Source organism: Stenella coeruleoalba (genome assembly GCF_951394435.1).
Source record: "Stenella coeruleoalba genome assembly, chromosome: 1".
In the NCBI taxonomy this organism is placed as follows: domain Eukaryota; kingdom Metazoa; phylum Chordata; class Mammalia; order Artiodactyla; family Delphinidae; genus Stenella; species Stenella coeruleoalba.
In genome coordinates, this window is record NC_137169.1 from 27,870,162 (window position 1) to 27,897,251 (window position 27,090).

Below are 27,090 nucleotides of genomic sequence, written 5' to 3' on the forward strand. Positions count from 1 at the left end.
TTCACTCTTTTTTAGTTAACTTTTGTATAGGTGTGAAGTAAGGGTCCATATGAAACTTAGAATCAGCGTTATCAATTTCAAGAAGTCAGCTGGAACATGGTAAATGAGTAAATTATTTGGGGGAATGCTACGTCAGTGAACACGGAATGTTTTTCTATTTGGATCTTTGTCTTTTTCCCCTCATTCCTTCTTACCTCAAGCACGTTTAGAACCCAACCCACTTTAGATGCAAAACATTACATGCCTGATAAACCATTTGTTAAAAATCTTGAGGACTGGGGCTTCCCTGGTGGTGCAGTGGTTGAGAGTCCGCCTGCCGATGCAGGGGACACGGGTTCGTGCCCCGGTCCGGGAAGATCCCACGTGCCGCGGAGCGGCTAGGCCGACGAGCTATGGCCGCTGAGCCTGCGCGTCCGGAGCCTGTGCTCCGCAACGGGAGAGGCCACAACAGAGAGAGGCCCGCATACCGCGAAAAAAAAAAAAAAAATCTTTGAGGACTTGTTTTGAGCTTAAGCTCCCCACTCGATTCCCCAACACACTTAAAATACCAACTAATCAACATACAACCCTGCTAGGCAGGGAATTTTTTTTTTTTTTTTTTTTTGGCTGCACTGGGTCTTGTGACATGCAGGATCTTCAGTTGCTGCATGCAAGCTCTTGGTTGTGGCACGTGGGATCTAGTTCCCCGAACAGGGATGGAAGCTGGGCCCCCTGCATTTGGGGTGCAGAGTCTTAGCCACTGGACCACCAGGTAAGCCCCTAGGCAGGGATTCTTAATCCTATTATAACATCATGTTAAGAGGTTATGGAAAAACTCAAACTTTTTGGCCAAACCAATATACAACTTGTCCAAGTTAAATGGTCTCTCCCACAAATCCCAATCCTCAGTCCTAAGGATCTATTACTAATTTCCCCTTGTGGACTCCACAGTCTAAAAGCTTACCAAAATTAACAATTTCCTATTCTCTATAAAATATAAAAATCCTGGACCTGTTGCCTGTGAACCCTGATGACTACTAAATTTGAAAATGCCACATGCTCCTTTTTTGTCTTCGTGCAAGTTCATTTATGTACACCCACCTTTTACCCCAATGAAGAAAAAGTAGTATGTTCATCCTATTGATGACCAAACTGCAGTTCAGGCAACTTGCCAGATAATGCAACTGGGCAAATTTCAGAATACTTTAACTCCAGTAGCAAGACCCCGTAACTCCTAACCAATATATTATACTGTAGATTTTTGCCGTGAGACCCATAAAGATGCTAAGCAAGCTGGCAATCAGAAAGGAGTAACAGGGCTTCCCTGGTGGCGCAGTGGTTGGGAGTCCGCTTGCCGATGCAGGGGACGCGGGTTCTTGCCCGGTCCAGGAAGATCCCACATGCCGCGGAGCGGCTGGGCCCGTGAGCCATGGCCGCTGAGCCTGCGCGTCCCGGAGCCTGTGCTCCGCAATGGGAGAGGCCACAGCAGTGAGAGGCCCGCGTATCGCAAAAAAAAAAAAGAGGAGTAACAGTTGAACCAAGACATGGACTCAGATGATTCTTGATTTGGGATCTCTCATTTGCCTCTCTGAAGATATGCCAATCACAGATAATCAGAATGATTATGAACACTTAGAGCAGGATCTTGGGCCTCATCCCTGGTACTGACTATACACAGCTTTTCAAAGCAAATTCCATGGGACCAGTGACTGCTGTGGCTTTCAACTCTCTCCCTTTGCAGTTACAAGGGAATTCCCCAGTGATCCAGTGATTAGGACTCTGTGCTTCCACTGCAGGGGGCACAGGTATGATCCCTGGTCAGGGAAACTAAGATCCTGCAGGCCATGTGGCACGGCTCCCCAAAAAAAACAAAACCAAAAAAAAAAAACACCAAAAAGCAAACCCCAAATTACTTTTAATACGTACCTCATATTAATTTGGTGTGAAAGATCCCTTTAACAGTTTGTCAAGTTTTAATGAGAGCTTCAAGAATGGAGGGGGCAAGCAGATTTTATAGCAAATTCCAGAATTTTACACTGCGTATAAAATTCAACTCCACTTTAAAGAAATTGCTACTCAGGGTAACCAAAATATGGTTATTTGGCAAGACGCAATTCAGTCTCTACTCGTTAGTGAAGTAATGTCTTGACTACCCATAACCATAATCTGATAATCCTTTTGTGATATACAAAATGCTTTTTAACTGCTAATCACACGGTAATCTCAGGAATAAAACTTACTAAGACTGAAGGCAATTTTAAAATAATGATGGCTAAATCAGGTGAGTTTGATAGTGTAGGGCCATCAGGTTGATTAGTAATTAAGAGGCTGAAGCAGCTCTGCCAAAAAGGCCTCAAGAAGTAGAGTCCTAAATTATGTAGTTTGTTTTATACTTACAACATGGAATGACTTTTTTAATGTCACCTAGAAACAAGTTGCTGACATATACAGAAAATTCTGGAAAACGGAAGAGTCCTCTAGTTAAAAACAAAACCAAAACAAATGGAAGGACAATCTGATTTTAAAATGTCTTTATTAAACAACAGGTTGTTTTATTCCTCTTTGCTCTCTTCCTCACTGGTTTTCGGGACAGAGTTCACCGGATCCTGTCAATTAAAGGAAACAATTACTCCAAAAGACCTAAGAATCACATATCAAGGTCTCAAATATTTATCAGCATCAACCAAGTAAACTTCCTAACAGCAAAGTAACATTAATCAAGGAATGTGGTAGTAATAGTATTTAATGATCTTTAGATAACTAAGGATTAAAGAAGCAGAAATGATTTTAATATCAGACTCACCCAATGAGTTTATTAAATTTTACTTCCATTTTCTACAAGAACTTTCTTACAAGGCAGATCTCTAACATTCAAGACACTCCATTAATTGGCACCCTCTTTCTAGGTATAAGATATAGCCTCAATTCTTCCATTTTTGTTAATTTCAAACTGATTATGACAGCCCTTTATACCTAAGTGATACCTTGAACGAATGCAATTTCTGTAAGATGAAGGGACAGTAAGGTACCATCTACAAGTCACCTTTTTGTAAAAAAGTTTTATTGGAACACAGTCATGTCCATCTGTCTATGACTGCTTTCCAGCTAGAACAGCAGAGTTGTTGCCAACCCTTCTAGATCATCATCTGTATTTATTTTTTCTTCCATCTGTTCTCAACTATAGGTAATCCCACCATTTAACTATCTGATGAAAAACAGGGAACTTCAAATCTTCTGAACCTTCTTCTACATGGTCTTATGGACCCAGAGATGAATACAGATATATATTTTTATTTAAAACTTAAGTCCTGTTTTTGTGAGGCTTTAGCCAAACAGACAAGGTCTACCACACCTCAGAAGGCTGTAAAAATGTTTAAATATTTAAGCGTGTGCTATAAAAACATATTTCCTGTAAGAAAGTTTTAACGTAGAATAAATTAAAATGAGATATCCACACGAGTAGTTATTTTTATACCACCCGAGAGTCCTCCTGAAGGCAGTTTACAGAGTAAGAATCACTCAACTCACCTAGATATTTCATCAGTCTAACAAGTTGTAGCTTTCCTTCTTGATCAGCTAGCTCATGCTGTGTGATGTCTTGAGAACAAATATCTTATCCACCTATCATTAAAATATTAACTGTGTTAAAATAACATATTCAGTATATATTACATTTTTACTAACATGTACATTTTATTCTGACATCAACAGGTTGAATGAACCTGTTGAAAACAGGTTTTCCCTCCTACCAATGACTAGACAACTGTTCCTCACAATTTATTATGTAAAAAGGGATGGGATTTTGAATTGGTCCAAAGTTCATTTTAAGAGTACTGAAAATACATGTCTCCACTAATTCAAGCCTTCTTTTCTGATCTAAATCTTTCATCTTTTTCTTCTATTGTTTGACATCTTTGTAATAATTTGTAATAATTGGGATTTGTAATAATCCCAATCTTTTCTCTTTCCAACTCACATACACCCACACGCATGCACACACATTAAAAAAAATAAATAAGGGTATTATCTTAGGAGAGGCGAACATCTTAAAAAAGAGTCAAACAGTTTTCACCCCACATAGCTAAATCAAATTATTTAACCATTAAATAGAAGTCAAACCCAAAATCCTCTACAGGTTAAACCTTCCAAGGAAACTTACTTCAACGGAATGAACACTCCAATATCAGCCAACATCAATCATTCTTACCTAAAGAATAATAAGAAAAAGTTAATATAAAAGACAAGGGCATAAAGATTTGAAAATGCTAGTTAATTTCAAAATTTAAAGAGTAAATTCCAGAGACAAAGATTGGGGGCAAGTTACAGCATAAAAAATAGGAAGAGACTTCATGGGGGGAAAAAAATCTAAAATCATTCTGACGTAAGGTAGCAGTAGACACCTGAGTTCGAATGAGAATTGTATCCTCTTTAAAATACAAAAGCCTAACTGCATTTTCACCAGTCTGACCACAATGAAGTTTGACTGCAATCCAAAATATACTATCCCTTATGTGAAGGTATGTGACAACGTTTACCTTACCAAATGAGTTTTAACATCGGCTCTTTTCATATAAAAGCACGTACCCTGCTCCCCACCAAGCATGTCTTCCATTCTCAGGTGGACTGACCACCTTCAGCAGGAGTCCACCAAGAGAGCCCTCCCCCTTCCACAGTACACAACAATGCAGTTGTTATCCTGCAATCCTATATATTTGCCTCATTCTTTCCCTCTTAAGTCCTCACTGAGTTTTAAGTTAGGGCAGGGAAGCTATGCCTTATCGGGACAGCAAGGAACCTGAGTTTTTCTGAGGGAGAAGACATTCACCTTCACTATATATGCCTGGCAGGGCCACAGTGCACAAAAACCAGAAAGATCAGCCTTAATTCAAATTCCAGGTTTTTCTTCCTCCCTGATTATCAGCAACTGCCAAGGGTATATGAAATAGTTCCCTGTTGCACATGTACCATCCATAAGGGATACTATATCGTTTTGCATTCTTCCTCCATTCTCCAGATTATCCTATGCTGCATCCAGCCCCTTTTTCACCCTCCAAATAAATCTTTTCAGCACTGGTGTTCAAAAGCAACATTTTTATGTTTGATGGTTTACCAACTGTGAGCTTTCCACAGTTGAGTCTTAAAAATTGCCAATCATTATCTAGCAGCAATGACAGATGATTGGGAGCAGCCAAATCCTCTGAATTCTTTCCCTAATAGGCAGCCATTTGAGAACTGCACTAGCTGACAGAGCACTGAAACATTATCAGCTAAAGCCAAAACCAAATAAAGGCCCAGAACAAACATCCTGGCTCTCTAAAACCTGTCCAAAATCATTAAGGGAAAGGCAGTAAATGCAGGACTGTGTATCATGTCACTGCAGCTGACAATGATTAACAATAGGAAACATGCAACCCCCATTAAGGTTAAAAGTCCAAAACTAGTCACACGCATCTCTTTATTGGGGAAAAGTGAAACTATTATGCATTCTTTGCAGGTTTTGCAACCTTATGTGAAGAGCACCCATTGCATTTCTTTCATCTTTCATAAAGCACCGGTACCTGTTCCAAGGGCCTAACAGTACGAAAATGCATTCTGGCATCACACCTCTGAACTTCCGACCATTCTCATTAAAAATAATTTTGGTTTGTAACAAGAAAAGACTATGAAATACAATGCGAGCACCTCGGTATATAGAGTTATTACTGAAACCCATTTATCCCCAGCTTTTTGACTGAGTGATTTTTTTTAAGACCCTCTGCACTAAGATTCACAAATTACAGCTACATACAAATCAAAACTAGTAAGAATTGACTAAAGTCACAGGTTTCTCATCGAAAGTGCAAAAGCCTATTCATCGAGATAAGCAGAATGAAGCAAAATTACCCCCCCACCCCAATGATGTCCATATATTGTAACAAGTACATTCTCTCAAAATTGTTATTGACTGTTAAGAGACAAACCTGCGCTTTTATTTCTAAACAATCACTGAACCACGGTAGCAAGTGCTGGCCACCGACTTAATGGATTATGCCACAGGAAAACCCCATCAGGGATGCATGCCAATTTAGTGACACTCTTGTCACTAATACTGAGCATTATGTTTGATGTGCACTGTATTACTAATATAGAGAGCTAAACTAGTCACCATTTGCTCTTTCATCTAGCAGGAGAGTCAAGTCATTTGGTTGAATGGACTACGTATTAAAGTACAAATTTGTCCCCACCTTGTGAATCGCTTGCCAAAGAACAAGCCATTTGTCTTGATACAATGAAAGAAAATTCTCATAGTCATGAAGAGTTTTACCAACATTTATGCAAAATAAACCAAACTTTCCAGTTACAGAGCAGAAAACATTATACACGAAAGCTGTTTCTCATGCATGCTAGCTAAAAACCAGTTCATAGACCAAAGTTCAGTTGAATTGAGGTCTGGAACAACAGTCGATGCAAAGCTTAAATCCTAAGCAACAAAGGAAGGTGCTTTTGAAGACTTACTGTTTTGGTAGTCGAACAGTTTGGATTGTAACATCACATCCCTAAAGCTAAGGGAACCAAATTCAAAAAGCTACTCTGAACATTTGCAGTTATCCTACAGAATACGACGAAGTCTTATGATGGGGAAATGATTCCCAACATGTATTCAATAGGCAAGTCAACATGCCACACCACTTTCCCCCAGGTTTAGAGTATAAACATATTTAGACAAATCACAGAACTTGAACTATTCATGTTAGATTCCCATCTATGCCCCAAGTTAGTAACAGAGGTGTTCCGATGGAGCCCATTTAAAAAAATTTTTAAATCACATTACAAAAAAAACTGTACTTTTAGTCTTAATTCACTCAACCTGCAGAGTAATTACCAAGATTACACTCAAACTGATATTGCTGACCTATGAGCAGGTCAGTTTGCTACAACAGAAACTAATTATCACATGCTATACAGTCTGTGTCAAGATGCTTAAAAAGCACTCTTACTTCCGAAGTATGGTATGGTCCCCTCCCCCACACCACTGATGTGTTTCATGTTATCTTCAGTTACAATACAACTAAAAACCACACAACTGAATCAGATATACCAAATAATCAAGTTTGCACTTTTTATCTGAGAACTGCAACAGCACTGAATTCTGCCTGACAAATTACAGCTCTAAACCCAAACCCACGCAGTTTTGATATAAGCTAGCTTTATCATACAGGTGTTAGGTGCTGCACTGTAATTTCATTGTCAGAAGTATGATGTCAGAATGCCCACGGAATAAAAGTACATAGCAAGTCACCAAGTTAGATTATATTGCTTGTTACCTACCTGTATGCAGTCGGCAATGAGAATCTCGGAGCAAGCAGGAATACTACATCCGGGTCCTAATGTCCATTGCCATTTGCGGTACTACGTTCCTCACAGTTACGCACTGCAGAAATGCTGGCTAAATGCAGTTATGTAGCAGGCGACTACTTTAATAGTGCATAATTGCAGTCCAAGAACACCAGAAAATATTCCGCCACAACTTAGTGGCTTGCCCAAGAAAAGCCAAGTCTCTAAATTTTTATCTGCCATAATATGCCACTTATAAAAATTGCACAGGCGTAACATTACAATTTCCCAAATTATTATGTTTATATTAGTGGTATAATACATCTAATAAAGAGTGGTGGGGCTTATAGTATTTCTTAGAAGTTTACCTAAGCAAAGAGGATTATGGTTTCACTAAACGTTGAGCCAATGGGTTAAGTTTCTAAAACACCTATTAAATACACTGGGATCTCTTAGAGAATGCAGTTTTTAAAGATTAGGAATTATAAGAGGAGTAATAAGTTTAAAAACAATCAGTGTTCCTCTTAAAACAAAATTATGAGAGAAAGTGGAGGAGGAAACGGGGGCAGGTGGTTTCTTTAAATGAGAAAAATGGCTAAAATACTTCAAAAGTACTACTTTCCCTTTCCCACCCCCAAGTTTCATAAATCAGCTTTTAGGAATCTACTTTTAAAGATGATTCAAATTCCCATTAGGCTAAAAACTATCATATACATTCCAAGACTTGTTGAAAGTCTATTTGAGTAGCTTACGACCCTTGGTACGCTGCTGTTTCAGTGATTAAAGTCAAAACTTAGTTGAAACTAAGCAACATTACTTGCTAAACAACGTTTAGCAATTCTACACAATAAGGCTATCAAAACCACAACTTTCAGGAGATTATCCATTAGCATCCTTCACCACTCTTCAAAGGTACAGTACTACCAAAAGCTTATTTTAGGGGTCTGTGCCAGCATCCCTTATAAAGAAAGGCATGTAATCTGAAAAATAAACTGAAACATTAATTTTATAGGCAGATTTTTCCATTTCCCCACCAGCCCCCGCCCACACATTCAAGTTCACCCTCTGTGGGTGTCCCATGAACACCCCTTATTTTCTTATCATTAGTGGAGTCCCTACCATACAATTCAATCAAATTGTAATGGACTCCTTTCAAATCAAGACCCTTGTTTCCGGTACAGAAAATCTCATACATTATCACCAATTAATAACTTGACTTGGGACAAAACTTCCTCATTGATATAATTCTGGTAGAACTACTCATTTCCAAGTGTCTTGGTGAACAGAAATAATGAACATTTTCTAATGAGATTCTCTCCCTTAATTAGTACACCAGGTACCTGTCAGTCACACAACCAGAATTCGGTGGCATGCCTTTATACTCCACTAGTGTTTTACTTTTAGTATTAACAGGTTTCCTATGCACGAGTGCTCAATTGTTTCAACAACAGGTTTCCCTTTGTACTCAGGCACAATACTAAGCCTTCAGTATTTAAACAAAGATTTGGTTTAGAATTTTACTTTTGCCAATTAACACCAACAGAGGTGAAAAGGAGGAAGACACATTCCATAGTAAGAGTTCTATAATGTACAAATTTGAATGGAAACATAACTAAGAACAAAGCCAAACCATTCAGTTACCTTACCTACTACTTTTAGGAAGTTATTCCTCTGCTAACAATATAAGCATGGGAAAGCAGGTTCCCATTGTACTAACAGACAACAGTAACGATCTATTTTATTAATAAGTCAAAATGTCTCTAATGAAAGGAGATTCAATGAAGTTGACAATAAACTGACAACACCATCGAAAAGCTCCAAAGCTTTATGGTGGGAGGAAAGGATATTTGTACTGTGTAGCACGAGCAACTCTCCAGATTTAGTGCTACATCAAAAGGAAACTATGGAAAAACACGTTAAAAATATTTCACAGTAAGTATAGTTCTCTGCAACCCTATTTGTTATTAAGTCACTACCAGCTCTTAGAAAAGAAGTTTTTTTTATAGTCCTACAGATTTTTGCCCAACAGAAGTACCACAAGGAGATGTAAAAGTTAGAGTACAAATGTATACATAGCCAAACCTACTTTATGATGACTATACCTTACTTTCGAGTTTAATTATTCAGACTAAACCCCATCTTTATAAATCACTTGAAGTAATACATGAAAAGACTTCATGTTTAACAATCTTTAATTCAGATGTGAATGTTCAATACAAGCCGTTCGTAGGGCTTGGGACTCGTTCTTTAAAAAACAAGAATGGAGGAATGCAACAAAATGATCTTTCCACTTGTTCTTCAGAAACTTTCAATGAAAGGATAGATCATAGGGCCGTAAAAGATCCATTTAAGTCATACCCACTTTCTCCCCCTACCAATAGTCTTACACCCATTCCATAATCTTAATACACATTCCTGAATGAAGATTTACAGTTCAGCTTTGCTTACATAGCCATTTGAAAATACTAGCACCGGCTTGCTTCCTATAATGCCAAACAAATCAAATCATGAAACTATTCAATATGCATTTCTTCTTTTTAAAACAAGGGGGTGCTTAAATGTAGAAAGCAATACTTAGCCTACAAATACATTTCCCAGAAATGGCATATGCCACTCAAAGGCCTAGACACTCTTATGCTTTCCAAGTGGAACACCTAGCCTAATGTGCATAGAAGCATGAATGGCAAAGTTGAAGATCAAAATCTTAACTATTTTTTCTATTTATTTGAAGCACAGTAAAAAAAAAAAATTGGTACACTTTGGAAATCAGTGGCACAAGGTACACTGCCATAAATTGAGGGACATTATACAGTTAAAAAAAAAAAAAAAAAGGAAAAAAAGGAAAAAAAAATTCCCCTGTTTCAAACACTGCATTACATAATTTTACCTGCCCAAACAGACCATTTACAAATATTAGGTCAATAAACTGCTAACATCCATAAAAAGGTAGCTTTCTTACTAAAATGCAAGAATTTAAAAGATTGCTATCTAAACAAGAAAAGACAAAAACAAACTGGAATGAAAGCCTAGATATCACATCTAAAATCGGGGTTTCTTGTTTGGGCCTTCATACTCTTCTCTCCCTCTACCATATCCTGCCGGAGTTCCAGGCCCCATTCCTCTAGGACCCTGTCCACCCACAGGTCCCGCACCTCCCTGCCCAAAGCGCTCAGTACGCTATTGGAACAGTTAAGTAACAGTTCATTATATGTAGTTGATGTCCATGTGTGTTAAGTAAATATTTTAGAAGGTTCCGTAGTCAACGTTCGTCGATACAATCACCAATGAGTCGATCCACAGGTACCGGGAACATAGAAAGGAAAAAAGGGTAATTTGAAAATTAGTTTACGATAATACATGCCTTGTGGTATGTTCCCACTTGAGCCATTCTCATACACCTGTTTCAAAGAATAGATCTTCCCTGTAGTGCTAAAAAATTTAAGAATTAGTGCAGATGTGAAAACCCATTCCAAAATGAGTTTTAAGAAATTTCACATCAGATTAACCCACTGAAAAGCTTACACACTTCTCACTTTCAAGGTCTGAACAGGAAATTTAATTTCCAAGTAAGCCTAACAAGCCCAACCAGACAGATTCAATTCACTCAATGAAGTGACAAAGACCTACTCACCAGTTAGTGGTATGTGCTGCATAAGAAACCTTGTGCTTTTCAAGATCTTAAGACACATCTGCTAAGTTGCAGAAACCTTAAAAGGTTCAAAGTTTTAATAAAATGCTACCAGACTACAAAAAGAAAAAGAATAAAAGACTAATAGATTTAGTCACTTAACCGGCACAGTAACTTGATTTAAAAGTGTGTTGCCATATTCTCACAGGTATACCACCTTCAGAGCCATCACTGTATAACCAGAGACAATTATGTTCACAGTACTGTTCTCTACAATTGCAAATTGACTGTATATACAGCCCACCCTCATAACAGCCCAACTTTCCCCTTAGGTCTGTAAAAAGTCCACTGACAGTTATGATTCCGTGTTTTGGGTGTCTCCCAAACAGCATTAACACCAAGCTTAAGTGACTGCAATAAAGCAGGACTTCATTATTCCACCTAGTTTTAGGTACTTCTAGTCCTAGAAACCTATGTTCCCAAACAGAAAAACCCTACAGATATGCAAAAGCACAGCAGCCTGAACTATCTTTCAAATTCTATTTAAAACAGACCAGTTATTCTGAGTATTGCTAGGAAAAAAACAAAACAAAACCCGAAAACCAGAACAAAAACCCCCCAGAAACTAAAACGGCATCAGGGTTTAACTGTTCCCATAAATGATTTCAACATGCTTCCTACAAAATACTACAGGGTTACTATAAAAATACTAAATCCTAATCCTTCAAACTATTTCAAAATCCTAAAATTCTTAGGTTTTCAGCGCGTTGTATTGTATGTTTTATCTCAAAAAGGTAAAGAGGAAATTTGGGGGTTTTACAATTATGTTATTACAGTATCTTAGAACCCAGGAGCTACATGTCACATGGACTACAGAATCTTAACTGTGGGAACATCATGTCAAATTACAGTTGCAAATCTGATACATACCTACACCTGCCTATTAAGAAGGATATAAACCAAAATGTTACCCACATTATTTTTAAAATTCAATTTGAAGAAAGCTAACAGCACTACGTTTAACCCAACCAGCTACTTATGATTCTAATTCTCAAAAGCCTTAAGTAGAGTTTAAATAGATGAGGCCCCATTCTAAATCCTTATGTTCTTATTTGTAAAATGAATCTAGTGAGCTATATGCTGCAGCTTCCCTCCTTTGCCAAAAGCCTGTAGGTGAACTAATCAGATTCAATTCAGTTGTGACAATGTACTTTTCTCCAAACCCACCTCTACAGCCAATACTCAGTTCTTCTAAGGATTGTAAAATCCTAATACAGCCACTCAGACCAACTCACTTGGTTGTTCTAAAGTATCCTGACAGACTATCTGTACAGCTAAAATATGACAGCATCAAGAAGGTTCAGATCAAATGCACACAACTAGTATGCTTAAAATTATCATTGACTTTTGCTACCCTGTAGCAAAACAGAGATGTCAGTTTATTTTAGAAGGTACACCTATAGACAGGCCCAACAGGTGGGAAACGACGAGTCCGAAGACTAAACAATTCCTTTTTCATGGGTAGAAGTCACACCAAATATAGGTCAAAGTCCTACACATTGCTAAAACATGCCTAAAGCTACAAACAAGTCTGATTCACACTTTTGGCAAATACCAGCTTAACGAATGACAGCTTGCCATTTGATTACTCTCACGTGGATGTAGAATAATGTTACATTATCTAACATTTAGAATTTGGATTTGCCATGAGCTATAGTGCAAAAGTACACAAGCAATATAATGGAAAGCACCTAAGTCTACTTATTGCCAAAGATAATTCCAACATACTACTAAAAGCATTGACTTTTTGTTGGCAACCTTATCTGTTTAGGTTACCACATTGAGTTCTTCTATGTTGCCAAAGTATTCCTCAATACTACGATTTACATGATAGGGGAACTAAAAGAGGTCCAGTCGCCTACTTAAAAACAAAAACAATAACAAAAAAACACACACACATAAGTTGTGAAAACGAGAATTTCCTTTTGAACTATGTCCCACAGGATACATTACCATGTCGCTTCCCATCATGGAACCACTCATTGTTGCCGGTGGAACTCCAGGATTAGCTTCATAACCTATGCCACCACCACCACCTAGAGGTGGAAATTTCTGGCCTCCTGAACCATAGGGATCTAGGAAACAAAAATGCTGGTTACAACTCAACCAGAATACTGCTCTTCAGTGGTATTACTAATTTAATTTTCATTCTTACCTCCCATGTTCATTGCTCCTCCACCGCCCATTCTCATGTCTCTTTCTCTCTGAAAGAAAAAAAACCCGTTCATACACCTGTACTAAATCCATACCAAGCATTCTTGAATACAAAAGAATTTCCAAAGCTTAAAAAAAAAATTGTTTTTCAACTTAAGGGAAAACAACAATAAGGTAATTTTAAAAATCAGTAATCTGAAACCAGGTGAGACTCCATTATCAAAAGACCTATAAAGCAAGCTTCTTCCCAACCAATGAAATCTTTTGGCCCACCCAAGGAAAAGATAAAACTCAAAGGAAAAGGCATATCAATCATAATACACCACCTGGGTTAAAAAGAGAAAAAATGGCAGAATAGCTATAATATGAAAGGTTATATTTAACTGAATAAAATTTCATCCTAGATGTCTACAAACTTTGTAGAAAACTCCAATTACACTGCAAAAGAAGTTTACTTACCGGATCCATGTAGCCCATCCGGCTATAACTTTCCTCTCTTTGGCGTCTCATTTGTTCTTCCATCTCACGTTGACGAATCATCATCTCTTCTTCCCTCCTACGTCGTTCCTCCTCTTGCCTAGAAACATTCATCAAACATAAAAACTAAAGTTTTATCCACATTTTAAAAATTCAATTTGAAAAAAACTAGTAGTTTGCTTAAGAGCATTACAAAGTCTAGGTTAGAGCAAATACACACAAAGGCTGGGACAGTGACTAAGAAGAGCCCTAAAGGTATTTCAGCAAAGTAAGTGAGCCTTATAACAAAAATCTTACACTCTATTTCAATTTAAGCATTAAACCAAAGCTGCCACAGTATTTAACACCTCTGTATTTCATCTGACTCACCTGCAAAATTTAGGTACACTTAATGCAGAAGCAAAGACTTAATTTAACAAGATTTTACCTCAACTGCATCTCTTTACGTTTCTGCATTTCTTGATTGTGAAGTTCTTCCATGCGTCTTAATTCTTCCTGGCGTCTCATCAGATCTGAACATTGGAAAATTTTGTTATACATTCACATTAGTGAAATTCTAGTAAGTTCAAAAGGCAAACGACCCTAACGGTAATATTTCACAGAGAGTCCTTTACCTTGCCGCAAAAGATTTGCCTGATGCTCATGATAGGCATCTTCCATTTCACTTTCCAATTTGTCCTTTGCATCTTTCATGTTTTTTTCAACTTGTTCCCGCTGCTGTTTTTCCATTTCATCCAGGGACTTCCACCTCTGAGAATACTCATACTCAAATGTGCCATGCTGGGCAAAACGAGGAGGGGTTTCTCTCTCCCTGACAATATTTAAATATGAACCAATTTATAGATGCACACAAGAAATATATCTGATTTCCCCTAAAAACAATGGTCACTTCACTGGCCTGTTACTGCTAAGAAATACTGAAAGGTACAGATCACCTTGATTCTTAATAAGGTATTTTTACAGCAAAAACAATACATGTTCCAGAAAGACATAGTCAACAGTAACATGGGCACTGAAGATAAATCCTACCTTCCTCACTTTCTATTTCCCTAGCCAAATTCTGATTCAAGAAATATTTTTTCAACCCTTAAAAATGAGGATACCGGGCTTCCCTGGTGGCACACTGGTTAAGAACCCGCCTGCTAACGCAGGGGAAATAGGTTCAAGCCCTGGTCCGGGAAGATCCCACATGCCGCGGAGCAACTAAGCCCGTGCACCTCAACTACTGAGCCTGCGCTCTAGCACCCGTGAGCCACAACTACTGAGCCTGTGTGCCACAACTACTGAAGCCTGTGGACCTAGAGCCTCTGCTCCACAACAGGAGAAGCCACCACAATGAGAAGCCCACGCACCGCAACAAAGAGCAGCCCCCACTCGCCGCAACTGGAGAAAACCTGCGTGCAGCAACGAAGACCCAACGCAGACAAAAATAAATTAATTAAAAAAAAAAAAGAGGATCCTTACAACACATCCTAACAACCATTAAGAACAAAACAAGAATGCATGTGAAATATACCTACCTCAGAAACAACACTAGGTATTTGAGTAACTGCTTCAAAACCTCTAGCTTTCTGAGCCTGAGGTTTTCATTATGCCCATCCATTTCAAAGAACTTTGCATATTTTAAGCAAAATTGAAAAATTACTCTAGCAAGTTCTCGTTTACACTTAAATTAAGAACTGCCCAAAAGTTCAACAGATCTTACTTTTGATACATTGGATTCTTCTGTGCAAGTTTTTCAGGAAGACCATCTTCATCATCTAACTGTTCAAGGGGTTCCACAATGACTGGACGAGGAGTTCTAACAACAAAAATGGTTCCATCTTAATTTTGTTCCAGTTTCATTGCATTTTCTTCATACAAGTTAATAAATAAAAGTTATTCGAATAAACATAAAAACTTACGTTGTTAGTAAGAAAACACCTTCACTGCATCTTTCAAATGCTTTTCTTGCTGCTGGTTTAGAAGCAAATTCAACAATGCCTTTCCCTGTAGATCTTCCACGATCATCCACAATTACAACAGCCCTTTCAATAGGACCAAACTGACTAAAGGCTTCTTCCAACAGTTCATTGGAAACATAAGGTGAAAGATTTCGAACAGAAAGGGCAGCAGCATGTGTGGCAAATCGAACCCGAAGCTGTCTACCTCTCATGGGTGTATCATCAAGTTCAGCTTTAGCAATTTCAGCTAATGCTCTAGATTCCTGAAAGCATCAAGACATACAGTCACGTTAATGACCTCAAAACTGGCTACTGCCCACCCTAAAATTGCCATAAGCCTAACTCCCGATCCTATTCTTCTGACAGCTCTCAGCTCAACTATCTCCAGACAGCACACCCTGACACCATTCAGAGGAGGGAGGTAAACACCTTACCCACCCACTCCCTTCCTTTCTTAGATACCAACAATTATGCACTGTACAACAGCTGCAACTTTTGTGTGAGTGATGAAAAATTTAAAAACTAATTTATTCTTGTTGGTTTAAAACACACTATGTTTGTTGTAGAAAAAAAAGACCCTTTTAATTCCACCAAAAAAACACACAAACAAACAAAAACAAAAAAACTCACAAGCTTAATAAATCCAAATCCTTTGCCTTTGTTGATAAAAACTTCTCCTGGTTCTCCATATTTAGCAAATAATCTTTTGAATTCATCCTCCGTGATATCAGCAGGTAGATTACCAACAAACAACCGACAACGCTGCGTGTAAGTTTTCTCTCCAGGCCTCCTCAAGAGAGACAAGTTGGCTTTAAACCCCTAGTGAAAAAGGAAAGGAATTTTCAGATACCAGTTACCTCTGCAAATAGGAAGACCCAATAATAATTTTCGTTTTTCCCAAACTGGGTATGTTACAGTCAAGTTGCTCTCCTGTTCCATTTAAAGTCAAAGATGCTACTACATTTACGGGATTTCCAATGTAATTAGTCCGAACATCAAAGACCCTAAACCATCCAGAACAGTCTCGAGAACAGCCACAAACCTCTCTATAGAGTAGACTCTGTATCAGGAACCTCGTCAGCGATTTATGCTAAATGTCAAAATCAAAATCATAGTGGGCAAAAGTTAAAATGGTGGTGGGATATTAAACAAAGAAAACGACCAAAATTCCGTTGTCGACAAGCCCTGGGCCTGCGCGTGTAAGACCAGGACTACCTCGATCTCTCCAATCCTCCACCCTATTCTGGCTCCCAGGATCCACTAGCTTTAACAAGGCCCACCATAGCTTCTCAGCGCCTCCTTCCGTCAGTTCTCCGCCAGCCGGGAGGCCTAACCCGGGGTGGGGGGGGACAGCTGGCAGACCCGAGCTGGCAGACCCGAGCCGTCCGCCCCTCACTGCAGCAGCCGGCCCCGCCCCCCCACCCCCGCGCGCAGGCGCCCTTTCCGGTCTCCAACAAAATGGAGGGCGGAAGGGGGGGGCCGCCGCCATCTTAGGGAAACCGACCCGTAGCGCAGGGAGACACTCACCTCGGAGTCAGAGATCTTCTCCTCACTGCGGCCCCCGGGCCCGCCGGGTGGCGGCCCTTGGTGGTGCTGCTGGTGGTAGGGCGGGTGGTGTTGCCGGCCCCCGCGGGGCTCCCCGCCGCCTCGGTGCGGCGGCTTGGGGTGGCCGCCAGGAGTGCTTAGGCCCGGGCCGCCGCCGGGCTTCGGCCCGCCTGGCATTTTGCCGCCTTTGGGGCCGCCGGCTCCTGGGCCCTGCTTAGGCCCGGGGCCCGGGACCCCCGCGGGTGGAGGCGGCGGGCCGCCAGCCTGAGGGGGGGTGGTGGGGACCCCGCTGCTCGGCGGCGCGGGCGGGGGCACCCCGGGGGGCGCCGAGGTGACAGCGGGCGGCGGGGTCGGGGTGGGGCCTGGCCCCGTGGGGGCCCCCGAAGTCGGGGGTGTGGCGGGCGGCGCCGAGCCGGAGGCCGGGGGAGCGCTGCCTACTCCGGGAGCAGGGCCGGGTCCCTGAGGGACGGCAGGCTTAGATGAGTCCTGTGGCGGCGGCGGCGGCTGATGCGGCGGCTGCGGATGCGGCGGCTGGTGCGGCGGCGGCTGAAGCGGCGGCGGCTGCTGTGGTGGCGGCTGCTGCGGCGGTGGCTGCTGCTGTTGCTGGTGCGGAGGCGGTGGCGGGATCGGAGGCTTGGGGCCGCCCTGGCCCGGGCCGGGCCCCAAAGGTCCGCGGTTCTGATTGAGGCCCATGCCGGGTGGCGGGGAGCGGAAATCGTGGAGGCCGCCGCGGCCGCCTCCCCCTCCGCGTCGGTGGAAACCGCCACCGCCACCGCCCCGACTTCGGAACCGGTCCCGAGACATGTCTGTGATCAAGGGGCGGTCGAGGCAGAAGCGAAGAAGACGTTCGGGGAACGTGGAGGCCACCTTGCTTCGCACAAGATGGCGGATGACACAGGCGGCGCGCCGCCTTTGTCCTCTTCTTATATAGGCCGGCTGGCACGGCCCCGCCTACTTCTCGATCTGTAGCTCCCAAAGCCAGTTGCAAGTACTGTACTTGATGACGCTAAGTTACGAGAAACTAATCTTTCCTATTGGCTCCCGATGAGAGGCGGGAGGCGTGGAGTGGTTGAAGTTTCCAGTCGGCCAATGAGCGGAAAAGGAGTTGGCTGTAGGCCACAGTGATTTGCTGGGAGATATTTGAATGGGTTCTCCAGAGCAATTTTCCCGTGAAAGCAAATAGCCAGGGCCCTATCAGCAGCTCCTAGGGAGAGATGTTAGAAGGCTCCTTCCTTTCTTGATTGCTCTTAGGAGCAGCGTGCTGGTATCCTTCCCCAGAAAGAACAGCAGTCTCTGGTTCAAAAGCATAAATGAAGTGCCTGCTATCTCTTCCACCTCGTGCTGGGCCAATAAAATTAGAGAAATAAAATCTTAACCGATTTCACACACACCATCTTACTGATTTTATTTTGGAACCTCATTGGAGTACTGGTTTGGTCTAGCAGTATAAATGGCTCAATAAGCTTCAGTGCCCTCTTTGTTAAAAGAGAAAGGCCTTGATTTTGTGTGTGTGTATATAGACTAGTAATTTACAAACACGAATCACAGAAAGAATTTAACATTTTTCTTAATTCTGCTACACTTTATGAACAGATTAAGATACTTTAAAACTACAATATTAAAATATCTAGAATTGGGAGATTGGGATTGACATATATACACTAATATGTATAAAATGGATAACTAATAAGAACCTGCTGAATAAAAAAATAAATAAAATTCAAAAATATATATATATGGGGCTTCCCTGGTGGCGTAGTGGTTAAGAATCCGCCTGCCAATGCAGGGGACACAGGTTCGAGCCCTGGTCCGGGAAGATCCCACATGCCGCGGGGCAGCCAAGCCTCTGTGCCACAACTACTGAGCCCGCGTGCCCGCCTAGCGCCTGTGCTCCACAACAAGAGAAGCCACCGCAGTGAGAAGCCCGCACACCACAACAGAGAGTAGACCCCACTCACCACAACTAGAGAAAGCCTGCGCACAGCACCGAAGACCCAACGCAGCCAAAAATAAATAAAATTAATAAATTTATTTTAAATAAATATATATATATATGGAATCAACAAATGGACAGCATCCTTCTTACTTCAAAATCTCCAACTACTTTGAAGTGCATGAGACATTTCCCTTAATACCTCTCCTAGTTAGTGTTATCTATGGACCTTTGGGTGGATCATTCCTCCCTCAGTTAATACTAGCTCATGGCTCACTGTCTTTCTTTCTACTTCTGTACATCATTTAACATCTGTGTGGATGACCACCCAATACTCTGTTAATCCTTTACCTACTCACCTCCAACAATCTTTCCCTGCATCCTATGTCAGCCACCCCACCCACATCATATATAGTTATTCCTGTTTGTTATTGCCAGGAATAACATCCCTAAAAAATCTCTATTTCAAGCATCCCAACTAACATAGTAACTTTGATACTTTGGCTTCGTCAAAACCTCCAAACCGGGACTCACCTAGCGGTCCAGTGGTTAAGACTCCATGCTCCCACTTTAGGGGGCATGGGTTAGATCCCTGGTGGAGGAATTAAGATCCCACAGGCTGCGTGGCCAAAAGCAAAAAACAACAAACAAAACGCCAAACCATTAAATGTATGACTTTTTCACTCTCACATTTTTATATTCATAACTTGTGTTAACCCAGTTTAGATGTTACGATTGCCACAACTCTTGTTTTTCTCTTTCCCCATATACTCACCTGGTAAAACCCCAATTCTGGTTGGACCAAAGAATTCACCTTCTTTAACAAGGGCTGAGGCTTTCACTTTAAATTTTGACCACGGACCAGAAAAGGGCATTAGACTTTCCCTGGCAATCGTACTGAATTTCTCTAGTAAGTTCACTTTCCTACTTCCAGAGATAGTGTATTTCATGCTTTCTCTGTTCAAACTCCTACACCCTCTTCTCTCACTCTACCATAAATAATGACTTCTCATAGTTCTTTGAGAAAACAAAAATCAGGATCATTCTCATCCAACTAGGAGCTACAAGCCTACTTGCATCTGCACCCATTTCTGACTTCCTGGTACCATGAAAGATGTGTCTCTGCCCCTACCAAAGGGCAAACTCCACCCCCAGTGCTGTGGATCCCACACCACCACCCCCATACCGTCTCAAGGATTTTTCCTTGCTGTACCATCAGTTACTTCTACTGAATCACTTCCGTCTTAAAAATAAACAAACCCTCCCTTTTACCCAGTCATCTCATTTCTTCACTCCTCTTTGCAACAATACGAAAACAAATTGCCCACACTAGAGGTCTCCATATCCTCACCTCTGTTTCCTCTTCAATCCAACTCAATCTGTCCACCCTTCTCTTAAACCTGAGAAGGATACCAATAAGCCACAAGTTGCCAAATCCAATAAACAGTTCTCGATACTATCTCTTTTTACCTGTTAGCAGCATTCGACATAGGTGGTACTCTGTCTTTCATGAAACACTTTTCTTACTGGCCTCTGTGACACCACACCCTTGTGATTTTCCTCTTGCCTAAGTGTCCTGTCTCCTTTGCTGACTTCTCCATCTTAGGACCCCTAAATGATGAGATATTTCAGAGCTCAGTTCTGGGCCCGGTTTAACAACTAGGTTCTCTTATCTAGTCTCTTCAAGACTTCAAACACCATCTAAATGTTAATAATCTTTTTTTAAAAAGGGGTCTAGTTCCCCGACCAGGGATCGAACCCCTGCATTGGGAGCACGAAGTCTTAGCCACTGGACCACCAGGGAAAGCCCTAAATGTTAATAATTTTTACATTTTATTACCATGGTAGGATAGAGCTCTCCTCTGAGCTCCCAACTTATCCAACTACTTATTAGACACCTACATTTGGAGGTCTAGCTGGCATATCAGCTCATGCTCATGATTTTATCAACCTATCCTGTTCCTTCCAGTGTTCCCCAGCATGATAAATAGCATTATATAGTTAACAACAACAAGGATTTATCCTCTGCACGAAATCAAAAAATCAGTTCTACCTCCAACATATATCTTTTTTTTTTTTGGCTGTGTTGGGTCTTCATTGCAGTGCACGGGATTCTCATTGCAGTGGCTTCTCTTATTGCAGACCACAGGCTCTAGGTGCATGGGCTTCCGTAGTTGCAGCACGCGGGCTCAGTAGTTGTGACACACGGGCCCTAGAGCGTGTGGGCTTCAGTAGTTGCGGTGCGTGGGCTCAGTAGTTGTGGCACATAGGCTTAGTTACTCTGTGGCATGTGGAATCTTCCTGGACCACGGATCGAACCCGTGTCCCCTGCATTGGCAGATGGATTCTTAACCACTGCGCCACCAGGGAAGTCCCTGCTTTCCCAGTCTTATCTCTCTAGTTCTCAGACCCCGTCCACAGGGAGCCCTAATCTTTTCTTAGGATTTATCAAGTTACTTTGTCTGCATGCTTTTTGCCTCAAGGTATTTGGTCTTGCTGTTTGCTCAGCCCAAAGTGCTCTTCCCCCAACTTTCTGCAGTGTTATGGCTTCTTCATTCTTCTATTTCAGCTTGAATGTCACACAGAAAAGCCCTCCCTGCCTCTGTTACACCATCCTATATGTGATGTAATGTATATGAGATCTGTCTTCACAATTTGTAGTATTTATCTTGTTTATTTCTTCACTTGTTTATTGTCTGTCTTCTCTGTTAGGCTGGGATCCTGTCAACTTTTTTTTTTTAATTTATGTATTTGGTTGCACTGGGTCTTAGTTGTGGCAGGCGGCCTCCTTAGTTGTGGCATGCAAACTCTTAATTGCGGCATGCATGTGTGATCTAGTTCCCTGACTAGGGATCAAATCCTGGCCCCTTACATTGGGAGCTCGGAATCTTAACCACTGCGACACCAGGGAAGTCCCTCTGTCAGAGTTCTTTAAGGCTGTACCTTTGGTACCTAACAGACATGAGGACAGTGATGCTTAATAAATATGCCGAATGAATGAAAGAAAACGTAACCGTTTTCAGGCTCTGGTTTCATCTCCAGGGCCTTGTCCCAAGGTCCTTCACTTTTCTCCCACACTCCTTAGGGAAGTTGTGAGGATTATGTGAAGTGTTTTAGGGAAGTTGTGAGGATTATGTGAAGTGTTTAGTATACTTGCTAAGTGCTCAATAAATACTAGCTATTGTTATGAAAAAAATCAGAGGCTCTTGAATGTTATAGCCCAGAAGACAAATTGAGTTCAGTAATGAAAGTCTGGATAGGGCTTTCCTGGTGGCGCAGTGGTTGAGAGTCCGCCTGCCGATGCAGGGGACACGGGTTCGTGCCCCGGTCCGGGAAGATCCCACGTGCTACGGAGCGGCTGGGCCCGTGAGCCATGGCTGCTGGGCCTGCGTGTCCGGAGCCTGTGCTCCGCAACGGGAGAAGCCACAACAGTGAGAGGCCCGTGTACCGCAAGAAAAAAAAAAGTCTGGATAGTGTATTCTTCTTGAAGAGGCAAGGTTTGTAATGACTTTTATTTTTTTTTATATAAAGCTTATTGAAGTATAGTTGATTTACAATGTTGTATTAATTTCTGGTGTACAACAAAGTCAGTTATATACATATATATATAATATATTCTTTTTCACATTCTTTTGTGGTTTGTCACAGAATATTGAATATAGTTCCCTGTGCTATACAGCAGGACCTTGTTGTTTATCCATCCTATATATAATACTTTGCCTCTGCTAATCCCAAACTCCCATTCCTTCCCTCCCCTACCCACCCCGCCTTGGCAACCACAAGTCTGTTCTCTATATCTGTGAGTCTGTTTTTGTTTCATGGATACGTTGATTTGTACTGTATTTTATTCTTTTTTAAAAATTTTGCTTATTTATTTTTGGCTGTGTTGGGTCTTCATTGCTGTGTATGGGCTTTCTCTAGTTGCAGGGAGCAGGAGCTACTCTTCGTTGTGTTGCACGGGTTTCTTGTTGCGGTGTCTTCTGTTCTTGCAGAGCACGGTCTCTAGGCACTTGGGCTCAGTAGTTGTGGCACGCAGGCTCTAGAGCGCAGGCTCAGTAGCTGTGGTGCACGGGCTTAGTTTCTCCGTGGCATGTGGGATCTTCCTGGACCAGGGCTTGAACCCGCGTCCCCTGCATTGGCAGGCAGATTCTTAACCACTGCACCACCAGGGAAGTCCTGGAATGTCTTAATATTAGGAAAGTGATTAAGATTTTAGAGGAAAAGTATTAAGCTAATACATCCCATCAATAAATCAAATAAGAAAAAGCATTTGGATGAGAAAAAGGCATTTGATAAAATTCAACACTCACTGACTTTTGAATTTTTTTAAAATTTGGAACAGGAGGATAATTCTTATAAAAAAATCTTTATTATTTTATTGGGTGAAGAAGTGTTCAGATTATACCAGTCACCTCTGGAAGTGGAAATGTGCTTATTTCCTCCATTTCACATAATGGAATAGCTGCCACTTAGTGACCATTTACTTTGTACCAGGCACTCCATTATCTCAATCTTCAAAACAATGCTATGATCTAGATACTATAATTATTCCCATTTTACAGATGAGGAAACTGGGGTTTACAGAAGCTAAATAACTTTCCCAGAGTTACACAGCTAATGATAGAGCTGGGATTTGAATCTAGATCTCTCTGACTAAATTTCAGGCTCTTAGCCATTCTGCTATACCTTTTCCTCTTTCATTCTGGATATTGACTCTTAGGTTCAATTACATGCTTAGTTATTAATTTTAAAAAATTACATGAGTAGTACATTAACTATAAAGGATTCAAGTAATGAATATGTTTCTAGTGTAAAATCCAATCCTCATTCACTCACTCACACCCTATTGTTAAAAGTTTAGTGTGTGTACCAGAAGGAAAATTCTTTAGTATGATAAGAGATATCTGCCTCAAATAATAGCCAACATTATAACAATAGCCAAAAATTTTTTAAATATTTATTTATTTATTTTGGCTGCACCGGGTCTTAGTTGTGGCATGTGGGCTTCTTAGTGGTGGCATGCGAACTCTTAGTTGCAGCATGCATGCGGGATCTAGTTCACCGACCAGGGATTGAACCTGGACCCCTTGCGTTGGAAGCGCGGAGTCTTACCCATTGGACCACCAGGGAAGTCCCACAATAACCAAAATTAATTGATCATTTACTATATGCTAGATACTGCAGCAAGTACTTTATATTGAATCCTCATTACAATGCTGAGATTGATAGTATTGTTTTACCCATTTTACAGATTGAAAAACCACCACCACTGTAATCCAAGCTATCATGGTAACATGATTTCACACCTAGACCTTTGCAAAAGCTTCCTAAAAATGGTGTCACAGGGCTTCCCTGGTGGCGCAGTGGTTGAGAGTCCGCCTGCCGATGCAGGGGACATGGGTTCGTGCCCTGGTCCGGGAAGATCCCACATGCCGCGGAGTGGCTGGGCCCGTGAGCCATGGCCGCTGAGCCTGCGCGTCCGGAGCCTGTGCTCCGCAACAGGTGGGGCCACAGCAATGAGAGGCCCGCGTACCACCAAAAAAAAAAAAAAAAAAAAAATGGTGTCACAATTGCCCTCTTTCTTTCTATTTTCCAGGCAGCAATCAAAATTATCTTTTAAAAAAGCAAATCTGATGCTTCTTACTCCTCTCTTTAAAACTCCTTGTTGTCTTTGTATTGCCCAAAGGAGAAAAATACAAACTCTTAAGTTCCCAAGGTGAACCTCCATTTCCTGGCCATCACATTTCTCTCCAGTCATCTCTCCCTCTTGCATTCTTTGTCGCAGTCACACTGGCTGCCTTTTAGTTCTTTTAACTTGCTCTCACCTGAAAAAATCTTTCCCTAGCTACCTTCTTACCACTTTTTGGTTAGCTCCTATCCATATTTTAGGACTTGACTTATACCTACCCTTCTCTGAAGGCTATCTGTGACCCCAAAGAAAGACAAAGTTGCTTCATTTGATTGGCACCCTGTACTTGTACTCTCATAACACTCATCCCACTGTATTGTACAGAGTTTCTAAATTGTACCCTCTAGTCTGTAAGCTCATGAGGGCAATGACTGAGATTTTCTTAACCACCAAATCCCTGCAACCTGGTGGTGGATACTCAATATATTTTTGAATGAATGAATAAATGAGTGAATTAACAAATCCATTAATCTCCCTTTTCTGAACCACTGAAGAATGCCCCTAGTCATAAATGACTAATTTCAGATATTAAACATAACTCCCTAGTTCAAATGTGTGGAAAATTATGCTGAATCGCATGTAGAACAATCTTCAGCCTGTAATATTCTGAATATTGGTGAACTTACAATTCAAACTATAATTTCAATAAATAGAAAGTATAATTATCCTCTGGTTTGACTTTTTATGAGGCGTAGAAGGTAGGGGATGGAGATAATATCCTTGATGAAACACATTGCTGCTCCCTAATGAATATTAATTGAATTGGCTAAATTTATGTCTTCAACTCTATCCCAGGACCTGAGTTACCATGTTGGTCAGCTTAATTTGTGTTAATTTAGCTTCACAGATCCAACTTTGCAGAGGCCATTCAGTTTCCGGATCTATCAGCACTTATCTCTGTAGCTTCACGTAAACAATAGAGGCCTCAAGTTATTTTGGAGCAGAAAAGAGGGCACCTAAGCTCCCCAAACCCACCCTCCCTGGTAATAAGGGGTTCCTAGAAGGGCCCAGCTGGCAAACTCTAACGATGCAGTAAAGATCCTCACCACTAGGTGTCTCAGTAGCCATGCCCCTTCCTCCATCTCCTTGGAAAGCAGCTAGCTGCGCACACTCCGTCACTCTATTGTTATTGAGCCTCCAAGCAAATAACCTATTGGAAGGCTTGATCTCAATACCTGGGTAAATCTTCCAGCAGATCTAATCAGAATCTAGATCACCTCTCTCAATAACAAATATTGGATTAACTGAAGTGTCTCACTCTGTTATGGCTTTCCTTTGTTAAGGGAAAACATGCTGTGTTTTGTAGAACATTTATTTATTTATTTCTCTATCTGTTTATGGGGGGAGGGTGGGGAGTCTTGGCTTCAAGTGATTATGATGTTCTACCTGATCTTGATCACCTCTCACCCCCACAGTCAACTAAGTGTCCTTCCAGGCTTTCTCCACACAGGTACTATAGTTTTGAAGGCAGTTATCACTCTGACTGAAGCTAAATTGACCACTTGGATTGATTTCTTTTTTAATTGAAGTATAGTCGATTTACAATGTTGTGTTACTTTATGGTGTACAGCAAAATGATTCAGTTATATATATACATATATTCTTTTTCATATTCTTTTCCTGGATTGATTTTAAACATCAAAAAAAAGTTAGAATTTAAAGAATTACCAAATGGAGGAAGATAGCCCAGAGACAGATCCCATATATATGAATTTTTACCATAAGGGGACATCAGAAATCAATGAGAAACGAATAGTCAACAAATGATATTAAAATAACTAGCTTACAAAAAGAAAGTTACCAAACTAATTCCAGGTAGATGCATTAAAGAGGTAAATATATTTTAAAATCAAATCCTGAAAGAAATAATGAGAAAAAAATAGAAGTGAATATCAGATCTTTGTCAGGAAAAGAAATTTCTAAGATTTAATATGATAAAAATAAATTACAAAACAAAATATCAATAAATTTCCCTGCATGAAGGTTGGAAATCACCATATGAAAAAAAAAGACAAAAATTAAAAGTTAAACTGAAAAAATAATTGCAAAGAAAAATTATAAGTGGTTAATATCTTTATAAAGAATTTATATAATTTCATAAAATCACAATAAAAAACAGCCAAAATAAATGAATAAGCATATAGAAAATATTCATCTTCACTGATAATTACAGAAATGCAAATAATAATGAGATGCCATTTTTCATCTAAGTTAACACAAATTGGGGACTTCCCTGGTAGTCCAGTGGTTAGGACTCTGTGCTTTCACTACCAGGGGCCTGGGTTCAATCCTAGTCAGGGAACTAAGATCCCACAAGCTGCGCAGTGTGGCCAAAATTAAATAAATAAATTAATTAAATTTAAAAATT

At 40.7% G+C, this 27,090-nt stretch overlaps 1 protein-coding gene across 2 annotated transcripts; it reads right to left on the bottom strand.

Moving 5' to 3' along the window:
• Nucleotides 1-1,809: 1,809 nt before the first annotated feature.
• SFPQ (splicing factor proline and glutamine rich) lies at nucleotides 1,810-18,098 on the bottom strand. 2 transcript variants are annotated; one of them, XR_013831729.1, is made up of 12 exons: nucleotides 17,083-18,098; nucleotides 16,186-16,374; nucleotides 15,517-15,818; nucleotides 15,318-15,413; nucleotides 14,227-14,423; nucleotides 14,040-14,124; nucleotides 13,595-13,712; nucleotides 13,137-13,185; nucleotides 12,935-13,056; nucleotides 4,139-4,186; nucleotides 3,508-3,600; nucleotides 1,810-2,585 (listed from the first exon to the last, which is right to left on the bottom strand). XR_013831729.1 is itself a non-coding variant. In XM_079946551.1 (10 exons), the coding sequence occupies exons 1-10, from the start codon at nucleotides 17,902-17,904 to the stop codon at nucleotides 10,333-10,335; spliced, it is 2,118 nt and encodes a 705-aa protein (XP_079802677.1). In that variant the 5' UTR covers nucleotides 17,905-18,098; the 3' UTR covers nucleotides 9,468-10,332. The 2 variants fall into 2 exon arrangements, 1 of the variants encoding a protein (XP_079802677.1); XM_079946551.1 differs by lacking the exons at nucleotides 1,810-2,585; nucleotides 3,508-3,600; nucleotides 4,139-4,186 and adding an exon at nucleotides 9,468-10,470.
• Between the last annotated feature and the right edge of the window lie 8,992 nt (nucleotides 18,099-27,090).

What these genes read in the sequence shown, in the direction of transcription:
- SFPQ (XM_079946551.1), bottom strand. Translation starts at nt 17,904, where the DNA reads ATGTCTCGGGACCGGTTCCGAAGTCGGGGCGGTGGCGGTGGCGGTTTC. An exon ending in GGCAAATCTTTTGCGGCAAG is followed by an intron (nt 14,125 to 14,226) that starts GTAAAGGACTCT and finishes TCCAATGTTCAG; the next exon opens with ATCTGATGAGACGCCAGGAA. An exon ending in AGGAGCAATGAACATGGGAG is followed by an intron (nt 13,057 to 13,136) that starts GTAAGAATGAAA and finishes TTTGTTTCCTAG; the next exon opens with ATCCCTATGGTTCAGGAGGC.